Genomic DNA, 19,159 nt, shown 5'->3' with positions numbered 1-19,159 from the left:
ATACTTCAATCACTGCATCCATTACGGAGATTGATTCACAGATCTTGACGCTATGGAGTTCCTAGATAACAAGAACTATTTGAAATGCAAACATATACCAAAAAGAGGTCAAACAATTTGTTTATTTTTTGATAACTGCCTCCATAACGAAGGTTGATCCGCACGCCTTGACTGTATGGAGTTCGTAGACTACCTGGAACCTTTGAAAACCACAAGATCTACTTGGTGTGCAAACTTATACCAAGAAAGGGTCACAAACCTTGTTTATTCTTCGATAACTACTTCCATTACGGAGGTTGATCCAAAGACCTCGCCTCTATGGAATTCATAGACTACCTGGAACCAATGACAACAACAAGAAGAACTACTAGACCAAGAAGAGGTCACACAACTTGTTTATTCTTCTATAACTGCCTCCATAACGGAGGTTGATCCGCAGACGTTGACTGTATGGACTTCGTAGACTATCCACAACCCATGACAACAGATAATACCACTTCGCAATGAAGCATATATTCAGTTCCTAGAACATCCGGAGTACTCATGTAAAAACCAACCTCCGAAACTAATCCAAATTTGCCTCATAAATACTTAAAACTTTTTTACGCTCCTATAGGGCGTAAAAAGAGGGAGCGTTATTTTGAATTTGGAGCGTAATAAAGGCAACATTTTTGGGATTTTTTTCATGCCGCATCGATGATGCCGCATGATGCCGCATCGCAGCTTAATTGTCATTGAGCACTTTCACAATATTTAACTGGGTATAACACGATGATAGATTTATGCCAAGGGAAATCGAGAAAATTTCCAATCCGAAAACTTCCTAGATTGGACCGGGAATCTAACCCAGCAACCATTAGCATAGTGTTGCTTTGTAGACGCGCACCTCACCGCATGGTCAAGGAAGGCAAATGTAAAAGTCTTTTGCTTGGTCAAAGGCGGTCAACGAATGTAATTCTTAGATCATTACACGTGAAGATATCAGCCACCCATATATCCCACGCTTTTTGTTGAAAAAAAAACCTATGAAAACTATGTATGGAAGATCGTTTTCTCTCTGACGTCAACATAAAAATTAAAGGATTCCCAACACCACGTTTCACTTACCTCCTTGTGAAGCGCACTGCACCCCTTTGGACAACTTCGACGGGATAACCTGCTTCTTGCCGGCCGGTCCAGTATTCTCCGCATCCGGAACACTGGACACCGAGCACGTTCGCAGATATACGGTGTAGTTGCGGAACGGAACCACCATGGGGCCGGTGATCTTCAAACTGTTGTTCGTCATCAGCTGTGTCGGTGGAGAACTGAACCAGCTGTGGGGACTGCTCGACGCGAGGTAATACATGGCGTAATCTGTGTTCATCTGCTGTAAGCCACGTTCGAAACGTACGTACAAACTGGTGGTATCGATAGGAAAACACTGGATGCTTTCGGGTCGTCGAGACAAACGTCGGTATCGGTCTTTGTCCCTTATCGAAAGGTACATCGAAACGCTAGCTTCTCCGGCTTCATTTTTAGCAATGCACTGATACAGACCTTCATCTTCCGGATCAATAGTGTTGATCCGAAGGATCGGATAGTTGAAATGTACAATATGGTTGTTTTTGATTTCTCGACCATTCTTGAACCACGTGATGCGCGGGGCAGGATTTCCATTCGCACTGCAGTTAAATGACATCGATGCAACAACCGAGGAAGTGTAGGAGGTCATATTGTTAAGAAATGTCGGCAGCATCAGCACCGTTACGTTATACAACTGATAATCATCACCGAAGGAGCAGTTGTAGACACCTTCGTGCTTATCTACAGATACGTTAGTGAAGAGCAATTGGTACGTGAAGTTGACCAGATTGATAGGTATCTTGCTTTGTCGAGGAATAAAAGTCCACCGAGGACGGCCACTTTCGCCAGCACAGTTCAGTTTGAGAGTGGAACCGGCACGAATGCTTATATTTTGTGGCTGCATTCTCGGAAGTAATCGATTTGCCAAATTGGAGGTGGATGCCGGTTTTATTGCAACAACATATCCATAGCTACGGAGGGTTTTCGCGGAAAAGTTATTCGAAGCATTGCATCGGTAACGACCAGCGTCAGACATATGCATGTCAGTAACGAGCAAGCTTCCATTTTGTAATTGATAGTATCTGTAAAGGCAGGAAACATAACCTTATTACAAGTAGTTATTACCAAATGTATGTTAGTGAAGTTCGATATAAAATTAATAATATGGATTAGCATATAAATGAAACCTTTTACTCGCCTGTTCTCATGCGGTCCCACTGCGTAGTTGTTGACGATTATTTGAGTTCTGTTCACTATCCATGTAATGTTTGCCGGTGGATGGCTATCGAATGGACAGTGTAGTACTAATGATTGGTGAGTGCTAGCCATTATGGTGTTGTTCTCGGAAATCAGTAAATTGTTTCGTTCCAAATCTGTAATAAATTGACACACATTAATTATCTTTGGTTATGTCATAGTTGATGTGCGAGGTAGCACCCCCGCACTTGTTTTGTAATGTTTCTGACAAAATTATGTCTTGAGAGAACAATCCTGAATTATTCAAATGTAGAGAAAAGTCACTGATACATATTATACGATATTAATTATCAATCATTTTAAATAATTTTAATTGAGTCATGCAGCCGATAATGTCATTTGCTGAACGGGTGTTACGTTCAAAAATGTCAACTCGTTCAGCCAAATGACATTTTTGGTTAAATTACCTTTCTGCCTTATCAGAGGCGAGCCAATAAAAGATATTTTAGTTACCAGATAAAGATTGTCGCTGTCGTCGCTGTCCGGAACATCTTTTGCTGGCGAGGATAGGGGAGCTAAATTGTAGGAACCAGGGAACAGGTTAAGCAGAGTGGCACAACGAATTAGCGTCGGAATCGAGAAGAAAATACGGAACAACTAGAAGTATAACTTGCACGTGTGTTTTATTAATAGCAAATTTTTGGAAAGACATTTCACGGTTATATTTTTCTCTTCTACCCCTGGAGCTCAGGTTAGCGCTGGTGTATCAGCGCCCAGTGACTGAAGACACCAACACTCCTCCTCGCTGATCACTTGCTGCTCGATGAGCGCTTCGGACACAATCCTAGTTTCTCCGCGAACGACTGCATCTTAATAGCGCCCAGCGGCTTAGTGAACACATCGGCGATCATCAGCTCCGTAGGACAATACTCCAATTCAATAACATCACGACTGCAGAGATCACGAGCATGGTAAAACTTGGTATCGATGTGTTTGCTTCTTTTGTTCTGCCTTTCCAGCGAGACAAAGTCAATGCAGCCGCGATTATCCTCATTAAGAGTCGTTGGTCCTCTTTGTTCGTAGCCTAGTTCTGCCAATAATCTGTGCAACCAGGTAGCCTCCTGAGCTGCTTCGGACAATGCTACGTATTCGGCTTCCATAGTTGACGTTGCCACGCACGCTTGCTTTCGACTAGCCCAACTTACGATCGCTTCGCCAATCTGGAACACGAAACCGCTAGTGGACTTTCGGTCGCTTGTGTCTCCGGCCCAGTCGGCATCGCTGTATCCGACTAATTCTAGATTCTTCGTCCGGTCACTGTGCAACTTCAGTTCATAATCTTGGGTTCCGATTAAGTACCTCACAACTCGTTTAAGCTCCAACCAATCCCTCTGAGTTGGACAATTGGTTTTCCGGCTCAGAATGGAAATTGCTGCTGACACATCCGGTCTTGTGTTGGTTGAAATGTAAAGTAGTGCACCAACTAACTTATGATAGTGCGTATTGTCGGGAAGCTTCTCTCCGCCATCCAGACGGAAGTAACCAGGATCCACCGGATACTTTGACGGCTTTGCGTTCGTTAGTCCAAAACGATCGGCAACTTCTCGAATTAAACATTTTTGATTTAGCATGTACATACCGTTCCTGTCTTTCGAGACCGTAATACCGAGAAACTGTTTTATCTCTCCAAGCGAAGTAATCTCAAAATGCTTCCGTAGCGCTTTCTCCACTCACCGGTTCCCTTTCGGTATTTACCGCTTGCTTGGCCTTGAACTTATTTCGCCGACCTTGTTTACCGTTTCCGGAAGATGCTGCTCCATCCTGCGACGACTTCATAGCACGCCACTTGTAACAATCCTTCTTGAAGTGGCCAGACTGCTTGCAGAAAAAACATATTTTGTTTGAATTCAGCGCCTTGAGCACCTGCTCGCCACCAGCTCCTTTGTTGTCCCTTTCACACCGCTTGTGAAATTCATCCAAAAGCTTCGACTTAACGAGCTGCATCGTTATATCGGCATCCGGCCGTGCTTCCAGTGCCGATGCCAGAAAGTGATATGACTCCGGCATACTGCGCAACACCATAGCAACCTTCAGTTTCTCGTCTAGAGTAAGCCCTACATTCTGCAGACGTCCGAATAACGTATCCATTTCGAGCAAATGATTTTCGGCATTACCACCCTCCTGGAGCTTTGCATCACACAGTTTGATCAACAGCGACAATTGCGACGTGGTCGTCGACTTCTCGTGGTACCCTTTTAGCGCATCCCATACGTCGCGAGCCGAAACACAATGCTGAATAAGTGTGTACTGGCTCGGTTCCACGCAGAGAGCAATTGTTGCTCGTGCCTTTCGGTCGGATTTTCGCCAGGAAACGGTTTCCGGCTCGGGCTTCACCTCGTCGATAACGTGCCAGAGATCTTCTCTCGTCAGAAGCATCTCAACCTCGAACTTCCACGTCGCATAATTGTTATTGTTGAGCTTGACAAGGGCAAACTTCCCCGCATCCGCCATTTCGCTCCAACAATCAGACACCGCGACGAACAACACGCACAAAAACTACCGATACAGGCGACCGCACCGAACGACGAAAAAACTCACTTTAAACCGCGAAAAAAACTCCGTTTCTCTCGATCCACCTCTGGGACCATAACCTGTAGGAACCAGGGAACAGGTTAAGCAGAGTGGCACAACGAATTAGCGTCGGAATCGAGAAGAAAATACGGAACAACTAGAAGTATAACTTGCACGTGTGTTTTATTAATAGCAAACAAAATTGGAATGACATTTTACAGTTATATTTTCTCTTCTACCTCTGAAGCTCGGATTAGCACTATAGTGCATCAGCGCCCGGTGACTGAAGACACCAACATAAATGTCAAAGAAGGAAAATCCATACGATTTGACATCTTGGTACCCAACATGTTCCGGACAGCAGAACAAAGGGAAACGAAGCGACAATCTTTATCTAGTAACTAAAATATCTTTTGGGCACGGCAAATGCTGGGTAAAGCGTACCATTGGTGCTTCGCGTACCTGAAGGAATAAAATAGACCCCATCTCGCGGTCCTTAGCCTCTTACCCAGCAACTCCTATCCCTACCTCCCCGCGGTGCTGGCCGGGATACGAGCAACCTTAGGGAAGATCGGGTAACCAACCCCGGTGGGAACTATGGTCGTATGCTGACAGGGAAGGGGGTTTGCTCCTTCCGGAGGTGCAAATCTTATTGAGCGTCTGTTCTCCATGTCAGGATCGGCTCACAACAGCGTCTGTTCTCCATGTTAGGGGCGGCTGATCATCGTCCGAGTGCCAGCGAGGGACTCTAAAGTGAAACTGTGCACCATGGTCCACCGGAAATAAGGAGGAATGGTCCTCCGGAAATTTAGGGGTTTGGTGTCAGGCCCTGCAAGCCAGCCTTTAAAAAATCTTAAGCAACGAACAATCAACAAGAGAGTACGGACCGGAACCATCGGCGAAGACCACTGCGACGAAAAGGGACTAGCGATTGGAAACTCGGTTCGTGGAACTGCAATAATCTCAACTTCATCGGGAGCACACGCATACTCGCCGATGTGCTCAAGGACCGTGGATTCGGCATCGTAGCGCTGCAGGAGGTTTGTTGGAAGGGATCAATGGTGCGAACGTTTAGAGGTAATCATACCATCTACCAGAGCTGCGGCAGCACACACGAGCTGGGAACAGCTTTCATAGTGATGGGCGACATGCAAAGGCGCGTGATCGGGTGGTGGCCGATCAATGAAAGAATGTGCAGGTTGAGGATCAAAGGCCGGTTCTTCAACTTCAGCATAATCAACGTCCATAGCCCACACTCCGGAAGCACTGATGATGATAAGGACGCATTCTACGCGCAGCTGGAACGTGAGTACGACAGCTGCCCAAGCCACGACGTCAAAATCATCATAGGAGATTTGAACGCTCAGGTTGGCCAAGAGGAGGAGTTTAGACCGACTATTGGAAAGTTCAGCGCTCACCGGCTGACGAACGAAAACGGCCTACGACTAATTGATTTCGCCGCCTCCAAGAATATGGCCATTCGCAGCACCTACTTCCAACACAGCCTCCCGTATCGGTACACCTGGAGATCGCCACTGCAGACAGAATCACAAATCGACCACGTTCTGATTGATGGACGGCACTTCTCCGACATTATCGACGTCAGGACATATCGTGGCGCTAACATCGACTCTGACCACTATCTGGTGATGGTTAAACTGCGCCCAAAACTATCCGTCATCAACAATGTTCGGTACCGACGACCGCCACGGTACGACCTAGAGCGATTGAAGCAACCTGATGTCGCCACTGCATACGCGCAGCATCTCGAGGCAGCGTTGCCGGAAGAGGGTGAGCAAGATGGGGCCCCTCTTGAGGACTGCTGGAATACAGTCAAAGCAGCCATTAACGACGCAGCGGAGAACAACGTCGGGTATATGGGTCGAAGTCGACGGAACGATTGGTTTGACGAAGAGTGCAGACAGATTCTGGAGGAGAAGGACGCAGCGCGGGCGGTCGCGCTGCAGCAAGGTACCCGGTAGAACGTGGAACGTTATAGACGGAAGCGGAGACAGCAGACCCGCCTTTTTCAGGAGAAGAAACGCCGCCTGGAAGAAGCGGAGTGCGAGGAGATGGAACAGCTGTGCCGTTCTCAAGATATACGCAAGTTCTATCAGAAGCTCAACGCATCCCGCAAAGCCTTCGTGCCGCGAGCCGAAATGTGCCGGGATAAGGATGGGAGCATCTTGACGGACGAACGTGTGGTGATCGAAAGGTGGAAGCAGCACTACGAGGAACATCTGAATGGCGCTGAGAGTACAGGCAATGAAAGTCAAGGCAGCGGAGGAGATGACTACGTCAGTTCAGCGGACGATGGAAGCCAACCAGCCCCCACCTTGAGCGAAGTTAAGGATGCCATTCAACAGCTAAAGACCAATAAAGCAGCTGGTAAGGATGGTATCGGAGCTGAGCTCATCAAGATGGGCCCGGAAAAGCTGGCCACTTGCCTGCACAAACTGATAGTCAGAATTTGGGAAAACGAACAGCTACCGGAGGAGTGGAAGGTAGGGGTTATATGCCCCATCTACAAGAAAGGCGACAAACTGGAGTGTGAGAACTTTCGAGCGATCACCATCCTTAATGCCGCCTATAAAGTGATATCCCAGATCATCTTCCGTCGTCTGTCACCATTAGTGAACGAGTTCGTGGGAAGTTATCAAGCCGGCTTCGTTGACGGCCGCTCGACAACGGACCAGATCTTTACTGTACGGCAAATCCTTCAAAAATGCCGTGAATACCAGGTCCCAACGCACCATCTGTTCGTTGATTTCAAGGCGGCATACGACAGTATAGACCGCGTAGAGCTATGGAAAATTATGGACGAGAACAGCTTCCTGGAAAGCTTACCAGACTGATCAAAGCAACGGTGGATGGTGTGCAAAACTGTGTGAAGATCTCGGGCGAACACTCCAGTTCGTTCGAATCGCACCGGGGACTAAGACAAGGTGATGGACTTTCGTGCCTGTTGTTCAACATTGCGCTAGAAGGTGTCATGCGGAGAGCCGGGTGTAACAACCGGGGTACGATTTTCAACAGATCCAGTCAATTTATTTGCTTCGCGGATGACATGGACATTGTCGGCCGAACATTTGCAAAGGTGGCAGAACTGTACACCCGCCTGAAACGTGAGGCAACAAAAGTTGGACTGGTGGTGAATGCGTCAAAGACAAAGTACATGCTTGTGGGTGGAACCGAGCGCGACAGGGTCCGCCTGGGAAGCAGTGTTACGATAGACGGGGATACCTTCGAGGTGGTCGAGGAATTCGTCTACCTCGGATCCTTGCTAACGACTGACAACAACGTTAGTCGTGAAATACGAAGGCGCATCATCTGTGGAAGTCGGGCCTACTACGGGCTCCAGAAGAAACTGCGGTCGAAAAAGATTCGCCACCGCACCAAATGTGTCATGTACAAGACGTTAATAAGACCGGTAGTCCTCTACGGACATGAAACATGGACAATGCTCGAGGAGGACTTGCAAGCACTCGGAGTATTCGAGAGACGGGTGCTTAGGACCATCTTTGGCGGTGTACAAGGAGACGGTGTGTGGCGGCGAAGAATGAACCATGAGCTCGCCCAGCTCTACGGCGAACCCAGTATCCAGAAGGTAGCTAAAGCCGGAAGGGTACGATGGGCAGGGCATGTTGCAAGAATGCCGGACAGCAACCCTGCAAAGATGGTGTTCGCTTCCGATCCGGCAGGTACGAGACGACGTGGAGCGCAGCGAGCGAGATGGGCAGACCAGGTGCAGAACGACTTGGCGAGCGTGGGGCGTATTCGAGGATGGAGAGATGCGGCCTCGAACCGTGTATTGTGGCGTCAAATTGTTGATTCAGTGTTATCTGTATAGATGTAGACTAAATAAATGAATGAATGAAAATATCTTTTGAGCCAACCAACCGCTGCAATAAAGACATAATAACAATAATAACCTTTTTGCCAACGATTATTTCGGCATACAGTATTTTCGGTCAGGTGACCTTATTTATCCAAACGACTTTTTCGACCTAATGATCAGTTCGGACGACAGATATGTTCGGCCGTATGTGCATTTCTTTAATTAGTCTGCCCATTTCGGCAAAGCGACGTTTTCGGCCAGATAGATTGTGGCCCAACCATAAATTCAGCCAAATACCTTTCGACCATGTGGCCTCCGCCCAAACGTCTCTTCCCGTCTTTTGACCAAAAGTCATTAGGCGGAAAGCCATTTGTTCGAATGCCACTTGGCCGATAGAACGTTAAGCCGGAAGTCATCTAGCCGAAGTCCATTTAACCGAAACTTTAGGGAAGATCGGGTAACCAAGTTCCGATGGGAACTATGGTCGTATGCTGACAGGGAAGGGGGAGGTTTGCTCCTCTCCGGAGGTGCAAATCTTTTTGAGCGTCTGTTCTCCTTGTCAGGATCGGCTCACAACAGCGTCTGTTCTCCATGTTAGGGGCAGCTGATCATCGACTCTAAGTGAAACTGTGCACCATGGTCCACCGGGAATAAGGAGGAATGATCCTCCGGAAATTTAGGGGGTTTGGTGTCAGGCCCTGCAAGCCAGCCTGTAAAAAACATACGCAACGAACAATCAACAAGAGAGTACGGACCGGAGCCATCGGCGAAGACCACTGCGACGAAAACGGACTAGCGATTGGAAACTCGGTTCGTGGAACTGCAAATCTCTCAACTTCATCGGGAGCACACGCATACTCGCCGATGTGCTCAAGGACCGTGGATTCGGCATCGTAGCGCTGCAGGAGGTTTGTTGGAAGGGATCAATGGTGCGAACGTTTAGAGGTAATCATACCATCTACCAGAGCTGCGGCAGCACACACGAGCTGGGAACAGCTTTCATAGTGATGGGCGACATGCAAAGGCGCGTGATCGGGTGGTGGCCGATCAATGAAAGAATGTGCAGGTTGAGGATCAAAGGCCGATTCTTCAACTTCAGCATAATCAACGTCCATAGCCCACACTCCGGAAGCACTGATGATGATGAGGACGCATTCTACACGCAGCTGGAACGTGAGTACGACAGCTGCCCAAGCCACGACGTCAAAATCATCATAGGAGATTTGAACGCTCAGGTTGGCCAAGATGAGTAGTTTAGACCGACTATTGGAAAGTTCAGCGCTCACCGGCTGACGAACGAAAACGGCCTACAACTAATTAATTTCGCCGCCTCCAAGAATATGGCCATTCGCAGCACCTTCTTCCAACACAGCCTCTCGTATCGGTACACCTGGAGATCACCACTGCAGACAGAATCACAAATCGACCACGTTCTGGTTGATGGACGGCACTTCTCCGACATTATCGACGTCAGGACATATCGTGGCGCTAACATCGACTCTGACCACTATCTGCGCCCAACACTATCCGTCATCAACAATGTTCAGTACCGACGACCGCCACGGTACGACCTAGAGCGACTGAAGCAACCTGATGTCGCCACTGCATACGCGCAGCATCTCGAGGCAGCGTTGCCGGAAGAGGGTGAGCTCGATGGGGACTCTTGAGGACTGCTGGAATACAGTCAAAGCAGCCATTAACGACGCAGCGGAGAACAACGTCGGGTATATGGGTCGAAGTCGACGGAACGATTGGTTCAACGAAGAGTGCAGACAGATTCTGGAGGAGAAGGACGCAGCGCGAGCGGTCGCGCTGCAGCAAGGTACCCGGCTGAACGTGGAACGTTATAGACGGAAGCGGAGACAGCAGACCCGCCTTTTTCAGGAGAAGAAACGCCGCCTGGAAGAAGCGGAGTGCGAGGAGATGGAACAGCTGTGCCGTTCTCAAGAAACACGCAATTTCTATCAGAAGCTCAACGCATCCCGCAAAGGCTTCGTGCCGCGAGCCGAAATGTGCCGGGATAAGGATGGGAGCATCTTGACGGACGAACGTGTGGTGATCGAAAGGTGGAAGCAGCACTACGAGGAACATTTGAATGGCGCTGAGAGTACAGGCAGTGAAAGTCAAGGCAGCGGAGGAGATAACTACGTCAGTTCAGCGGACGATGGAAGCCAACCAGCCCCCACCTTGAGGGAAGTTAAGGATGCCATTCAACAGCTAAAGACCAATAAAGCAGCTGGTAAGGATAGTATCGGAGCTGAGCTCATCAAGATGGGCCCGGAAAAGCTGGCCACTTGCCTGTACAAATTGATAGTCAGAATCTGGGAAACTGAACAGCTACCGGAGGAGTGGAAGCAGGGGGTTATATGCCCCATCTACAAGAAAGGCGACAAGCTGGAGTGTGAGAACTTTCGAGCGATCACCATCCTTAATGCCGCCTACAAAGTGATATCCCAGATCATCTTCCGTCGTCTGTCACCATTAGTGAATGAGTTCGTGAGAAGTTATCAAGCCGGCTTCGTTGACGGCCGCTCGACAACGGACCAGATCTTCACTGTACGGCAAATCCTTCAAAAATGCCGTGAATACCAGGTCCCAACGCACCATCTGTTCGTTGATTTCAAGGCGGCATACGACAGTATAGACCGCGTAGAGCTATGGAAAATTATGGACGAGAACAGCTTCCCTGGGAAGCTTACCAGACTGATCAAAGCAACGGTGGATGGTGTGCAAAACTGTGTGAAGATTTCGGGCGAACACTCCAGTTCGTTCGAATCGCGCCGGGGACTAAGACAAGGTGATGGACTTTCGTGCCTGTTGTTCAACATTGCGCTAGAGGGTGTCATGCGGAGAGCTGGGTGTAACAGCCGGGGTACGATTTTCAACAGATCCAGTCAATTTATTTGTTTCGCGGATGACATAGACATTGTCGGCCGAACATTTGCAAAGGTGGCAGAACTGTACACCCGCCTGAAACGTGAAGCAACAAAAGTTGGACTGGTGGTGAATGCGTCAAAGACAAAGTACATGCTTGTAGGCAGAACCGAGCGCCACAGGGCCCGCCTGGGAAGCAGTGTTAAGATAGACGGGGATACCTTCGTGGTGGTCGAGGAATTCGTCTACCTCGGATCCTTGCTAACGGCTGATAACAATGTTAGTCGTGAAATACGAAGGCGCATCATCTGTGGAAGTCGGGCCTACTACGGGCTCCAGAAGAAACTGCGGTCAAAAAAGATTCGCCACCGCACCAAATGTGTCATATACAAGACGCTAATAAGACCGGTTTTCCTCTACGGACATGAAACAGATATCGTTTAGCCGAAATGGTCGTTTGGCCGAAAATGCCATTTGGTAGAAAGGCTATTTTGGCAGGAAAAGCCATTTGATCAGAAAATGTCTTTTCTGTCAAACAACCAGTCGGCCAAACGGCATTTTCGGCCAAAATGACCTTTCCGACTAAACGACTTTTTCGCTAAAATGGTCCTTTCTGCCAAATGACCATTTCAGCCAAATAAAGTATTCGGCTAACCGACTTTTTCAGCCAAAGGAACTGTTCAGCTGAACGGCATTTTCGATCGTATGTCCCCTCCGACCAAAAGACATTTTCGACCAATTGTGCTTCGGTTAAATGGTTTGTTCGGCCAAATTACATATTTGGTCAAATAACATGTGGCCTTGTGGCCTTCGGTCCAATGGCTTTCTGCCAAATAATCTTTTTCCTTTTTTTTTGAATTTATTGACTGTGCATATTCACAGTGCATGTTTTCGAAATGGACAAATTGTTTTTTTTTATTTTGCCAAAAAGGATCCACGTGTCTTGGAGGGACTCTAATCCTCATCCTCCTACTCTCTAGATAGGCGTGATAATCCCTACACAACCAAGTAATGGTCTTTTTCAAGGAAAACCAACAGAATCCTAATCAACCTTGGACGCATATCGTCACATGAGCTTTACTGTTGTATATCCATGGATGTGGTGGGCAGAGTGTATGTTATTAGAAGCGGCGACACTTTCAGAATTGGAACAAAATTCATCTATCATTTCCATACAAAATCGTGTTCCTCACGAGCAGGAGACCTGTCAAATGCGGCATATGTTGCCACTCTTAATTACTTACACTCTGGTGGTGGGTATATCTATCGAAAAACTCTACAGAAACTTAATTGAAGCTTCGAAATTTTCACGGAAAATTCTGTGGACTTCTATAAATTTGAACCGGCGTGGGAAATTATAGATCAGCGGCGTGCCAAATTTTGAACGGCGGCGCGCCGATGTTAAAATGTCGACGGCGGCGGCGTGCCAAAAATGCTGGCGGTGGCGGAGTGGCGCGGCGGCGCACATATCTAGCTGAGGGTGGCTGGGTTCGATTCTTGGTGCCGGTCTAGGTAATTTTCGGATTGGAAATTGTGTCGACTTCCCTGGGCATAAAAGTATCATCGTGTTAGCCTCATGATATACAAATGCAGAAATGGTAACTTGGCTTACAAACCTCGCAGTTAATAACTGTGGAAGTGCTTAATGAACACTAAGCTGCGTGGCGGCAATGTCCCAGTGGGGGATGCAATGCCAATGAAGAAGAAGAAGAATCCACCCAGCGGTGATGGTGCCTTTCTCGTGCAAATAACTTCCGAGGCCATAGTCCGATCTAACCAACTTTCAATAGGACACATGGGACAGGATTCTGCGTCGAATGCAACTTGTTGCAAGCAAATCGATTAAGGATAATTTACCTTTCCCGTCAAAAATTGTATCTCGTTGTTTTATTGTCTCAGTCGATTCTTTGGATTATTGTAGGTCATCTTTCCCAAAGGACCCATATTTTTTTAAGCTTCTAACTATTTTTAAAATCGAAAAAGTACTGCACGTTTGAACCGGCCTGAAAAATGCACCCGATGTTCGTTCAAAATCGGGGCAATCTTAAAAAACAGCACTTTTTCGATTTTTGTTTTAAATTTTAAAAATATTTAGAGGCGTAAAAAAATATGGGTTCTTTCGGAAAGTTGACCTTAAATAAGCCAAATAATCGAAACCCTTAAAAGACTGGGATGACACTTTGACCATACTTTTGGTCATATCTCATGACGCCGTGGGCCGATTTTCGGAATTTATATAGTTTTACAAAGGGGAATAGCAGCACTTTCAAATGCCGTTACAAAATTCCGGTTCGTAGATTCCCGTCCGGAGGAATAACCGGAAATGTAGGGGACACCTCGCATATTTCCATGTATTGAAGGTCAAATTTTAATTGTAGTCAATAGTATTCTAATAAAAATAGCTCAAATCGACAATTATATAATAATACCAGGAATCGATATCTGTGAATCAATAGACTTATATTGAGAACTACGTCCACTATTCCGGGACCGGAATCACCGGTATGTGGTTCCGGAGGACCAAATCAAAATTTCAGAGAACCACACCATGCGACACATCAAATTACACTACCGGGACGAGATATGGCCAACGAAAGTGTAATCGGACCGTTTTGGTCACATGTGACCACTCTGGCACAGGTTCCGGTACGCCACTATCCGGTTCCGGAGGACCAAATCAAAATTTCAGAGAACCACACCATGCGACACATCAAATTACACTGCCGGAACGAGATATGGCCAACGACAGTGTAATCGGACCGTTTTGGACACATGTGACCACTCTGGAACAGGTTCCAGTACGCCACTATCCGGTTCCGGAGGACCAAATCAAAATTTCAGAGAACCACACCATGCGACACATCAAATTACACTGCCGGGACGAGATATGATCAACGAAAGTGTAATCGGAAGGTTTTGGTCACATGTGACCACTCTGGCACAGGTTCCGGTACGCTACTATCCGGTTCCGGAGGACCAAATCAAAATTTCAGAGAACCACACCATGCGACACATCAAATTACACTGCCGCAACGAGATATGACCAACGAAAGTGAAATCGGACCGTTTTGGTCACATGTGACCACTCTGGCACAGGTTCCGGTACGCCACTATCCGGTTCCGGAGGACCAAATCAAAATTTCAGAGAACCACACCACTGCCGCAACGAGATATGACCAACGAAAGTGTAATCGGACCGTTTTGGTCACATGTGACCACTCTGGCACAGGTTCCGGTACGCCACTATCCGGTTCCGGAGGACCAAATCAAAATTTCAGAGAACCACACCATGCGACACATCAAATTACACTGCCGCAACGAGATATGACCAACGACAGTGTAATCGAATCGTTTTGGACACATGTGACCACTCTGGCACAGGTTCCGGTACGCCACTATCCGGTGCCAGAAGACCAAATCAAAATTTCAGAGAACCACACCATGCGACACATCAAATTACATTGCCGCGACAAGATATGGCCAACGAAAGTGTAATCGAACTGTTTTGTACACATGTGACCACTCTGGTACAGGTTCCGGTACGCCAGTATCCAGTTCCGGAGGAACAAATCAAAATTTCAGAGAACCATACCACGCCACACATCAAATTACACTGCCGCAGCAAGATATGGCCAACGAAATTGTAATCGGACCGTTTTGGACCCATGTGACCACTCTGGCACAGGTTCTAGTACGCCACTATCCGGAGGACCAAATAAAAAGTGCTGAGAACCATTTTTAGCCAAAATGCACATACTAGCTCAAGATCTGGAAGACAATATCAAAATATGGATGAGCTGTAGTATGGAACCCACCAGATGGTAGTGTATCAAAGATACAGGGACAACATATCATGAGCATGAGCAGGATAACCGTACAACTTGTAGCTGCTACTTAGTGAATGACTAGAACTTGAGAAATTGTATTGACCACCAAGTGAATAAAGCTTGAATTTTTAGCTATCCATGTACAAATTTTGGAATTTCAATGCATTGTGACATTGACTTAGTAAGTCAGTGGCCGTTACAAATATTTAATACACTATATCTCACTGGTCTCCGAAAGGTAAAGAGAGAACAGGTGTCCGTAAAAAAATAAAAACTCTACAGATTTATAAAAGGATGTTTTGAAAATCCTCAAAATATTCCGGAAATTATCTTATTAGTTCGATTTACCTTTCGTCGGCCATATCTTGTCGCGACAGTATAATTTCATGTGTCGCATGGTATGGTTCTCTAAAGTTTTGATTCGGTCCTCCGGAACCAGATAGTGGCGTACCGGAACATATGCCAGAGTGGTCACATCTGCTCAAAACGGTCCGATTACACCTTTGTTGGTCATATCTCTTCGCGGCAGTATTTTTTGATGTGTCGCATGGTATGGTTCCCTGGAATTTTGATTTGGTCCTCCGGAACCGGATAGTGGCGTACCGGAACCTGTGCCAGAGTGGTCACATGTGTCCAAAACGGTCCGATTATACTTACGTTGGCCGTATCTCGTCGCGGCAGTGTAATTTGATGTGTCGCATGGTATGGTTCTCTGGAATTTTGATTTGGTCCTCCAGAACCGGATAGTGGCGTACCGGAATCTGTGCCAGAGTGGTCACATGTGTCCAAAACGGTCCGATTACACTTTTGTTGGCCATATCTCGTCGTGGCAGTGTAATTTGATGTGTCGCATGGTATGGTTCTCTGGAATTTTGATTTGGTCCTCCGGAACCGGATAGTGGCGCACAGTGGGACCAATCCCAAAAAAGACGGTCATAAATGTTAGAAGTGAATAAAATGGTCTAGCAGGCCACATATTGTGATTGTTCATTGAATAGATGGTTCCTCTTCTCGGCATCAACGATCCGTAAGCTAAAGTACAACTATCGCAGCGAGAGGTGGGCAGCAGTCGTCGCAAGCACGCTATAGTTCTCTAAGACAACGTGCTTGCACCAAGTGGTGTCCATCAAATATCAATGGCTGGCGCCGCCATGTAGAGTTCTCTTTCTATAAGCATTTCCACAGGTATTTAATTACTGATTTCAGCCGCCTCACCGCAATGCTAAGAAAAAAATTATTGTATTGTTAGAAATTGTAAACATATGAAATAGGTTTTGCTTCGTCCTTAGCCGAAGTAAAGCTGTAGAGGCGCAATTACTTGATATTACGGTAAAACTCATGATATTTTTACAGAGTAAGTTTGGAAAATTAGAAGTAAGGAATAAAATAAAATCCTCTCCCGAAATTATCCATTGCGACTAGACATAACATGACTTGATATCCTACTTTCATTATCAATATTTTCAAAATCTCAGAGCGCAGAAGCCTGAAGAACTAATGATCACGTGGGATTTCCTTAACAACAGTATGCGTGAGACAAGAACAAATGGTGCTAGAGGGACGTCCACATATTACGTTATCACTTATGGGGAGGGAGGGGTGGCTTCTGTTGTTTTCTTAAGCACCATGTAAATAAAAAACATTTGTTTGAAAGAAATCTTACATGAGGGAGGGGGAGTCGAAAACCCCAGAAAAAAAATGCTCACGTAATAAGTGTACGACCCCTAGACAATTTTTAGCTGATGTCACACCATTGCATTGAGGTAAATGAGAAGTAGAAAGAGAAGTAAAAACAAATTGTGCGTTACTGCACTTATCAAAATTGATTGGCAAGACCGAAAGGACCACCGTCAGTAAAACCGAAATAACTGAGCGGGCGGAGGGTGGCGGAACCTACTTTCTTCAGGATTGGATTCCTGACAAAAAAATGAAGCTACAGTGTGAATTTCATTGATGGGTACCGATGGGTACCTTTTTGAATTTTACAATGAATACAGCAAGAAGATAATTCAATAATAATTTTATACATAATAAAGACCGAGTACTTTCTGCGCGATCAAAATTAATTTACGAACGTTTAAGCTTGGCTTTATTAGTTTTAAGGCTACACTTTGTAATGGTGCCAAATATAATAGGTTTGGGCGATGTATACGTTGTGGCCAACATAATGAACAGTAAGATAAATGTTACAAGATTTAACAGAATTAAAAATCGACAACATGCTCAACTTGTATTAACTGTAAAGGTAAGATCCACCCAAATAAAATGACTCAAAACTATGTTTAGATCATCGTCAAGTATTCTACTAACAACCCATGACTCAAGTTATTAATTTGGATCATTTTGAAAAATCGGTTTTTGACCGTCTTTTTGAAGATTGGTCCTTCTGTGTGGCGTACCGGAACCTGTGCCAGAGTGGTCACATGTGTCCAAAACGGTCCAATTACACTTTTGTTGGCCATATCTCGTCGTGGCAGTGTAATTTGATGTGTCGCATGGTATGGTTCTCTGGAATTTTGATTTGGTCCTCCGGAACCGGATAGTAGCGTACCGGAACCTGTGCCAGAGTGGTCACATGTGTCCAAAACGGTCCGATTATACTAACGTTGGCCGTATCTCGTCGCGGCAGTGTAATTTGATGTATCGCATGGTATGGTTCTCTGGAATTTTGATTTGTTCCTCCGGAACCGGATAGTGGCGTACCGGAACCTGTGCCAGAGTGGTCACATGTGTCCAAAACGGTCCGATTATACTTAAGTTGGCCATATCTTGTCGCGACAGTATAATTTGATGTATCGCATGGTATGGTTCTCTGGAATTTTGATTTGGTCCTCCGGAACCGGATAGTGGCGTACCGGAACCTGTGCCAGAGTGGTCACATGTGTCCAAAACGGTCCGATTGCAGTTTTGTTGGCCATATCTCGTCGTGATAGTGTAATTTGATGTGTCGCATGGTATGGTTCTCTGGAATTTTGATTTGGTCCTCCGGAACCGGATAGTGGCGTACCGGAACCTGTGCCAGAGTGGTCACATGTGTCCAAGACGGTCCGATTACACTTTTGTTGGCCATATCTCGTCGTGGCAGTGTAATTTGATGTGTCGCATGGTATGGTTCTCTGGAGTTTTGATTTGGTCCTCCGGAACCGGATAGTGGCGTACCGGAACCTGTGCCAGAGTGGTCACATGTGTCCAAGACGGTCCGATTACACTTTTGTTGGCCATATCTCGTCGTGGCAGTGTAATTTGATGTGTCGCATGGTATGGTTCTCTGAAATTTTGATTTGGTCCTCCGGCACCGGATAGTGGCGTACCGGAACCTGTGCCAGAGTGGTCACATGTGTCCAAAACGGTCCGATTACACTTTCGTTGGCCATATCTCATCGCGGCAGTGTAATTTGATGTGTCGCATGGTATGGTTCTCTGGAATTTTGATTTGGTCCTCCGGAACCGGATAGTGCCGTACCGGAACCTGTGGCAGAGTGGTCACATGTGTCCAAAACGGTCCGATTACACTTTCGTTGATCATATCTCGTTGCGGCAGTGAAATTTGATGTGTCGCATGGTATGGTTCTCTGAAATTTTGATTTGGTCCTCCGGAACCACATACCGGTGATTCCGGTCCCGGAATAGTGGACGTAGTTGTCAATATAAGTCTATTGATTCACAGATATCGATTCCCGGCAATCATATATTAATATAATTGTCGATTTGAGCTATTTTATTAGAATACTATTGACTACAATTCAAATATGACCTTTGATATATGGAAATATGCGAGGTGTCCCCT

At 46.4% G+C, this 19,159-nt stretch overlaps 1 protein-coding gene across 4 annotated transcripts in view; it reads right to left on the bottom strand.

The window, feature by feature from the left end:
• LOC134204852 (uncharacterized) overlaps positions 1 to 19,159 on the bottom strand; it is a 205,878-nt gene that overhangs the window by 17,000 nt on the left and 169,719 nt on the right. For all 4 annotated transcript variants that reach the window (XM_062679665.1, XM_062679676.1, XM_062679684.1 and 1 more), the window contains exons 4-5: positions 2,264 to 2,438; positions 1,108 to 2,147 (exon numbers count right to left, since the gene is read on the bottom strand). In XM_062679665.1, coding sequence (XP_062535649.1) covers positions 1,108 to 2,147; positions 2,264 to 2,438 — 1,215 coding nt within the window. The remainder of the gene's footprint in view (positions 1 to 1,107; positions 2,148 to 2,263; positions 2,439 to 19,159) is intronic.

Source organism: Armigeres subalbatus, chromosome 1 (assembly GCF_024139115.2).
Source record: "Armigeres subalbatus isolate Guangzhou_Male chromosome 1, GZ_Asu_2, whole genome shotgun sequence".
Lineage (NCBI taxonomy): Eukaryota > Metazoa > Arthropoda > Insecta > Diptera > Culicidae > Armigeres > Armigeres subalbatus.
This window is presented reverse-complemented; position numbering and strand designations above follow the sequence as displayed.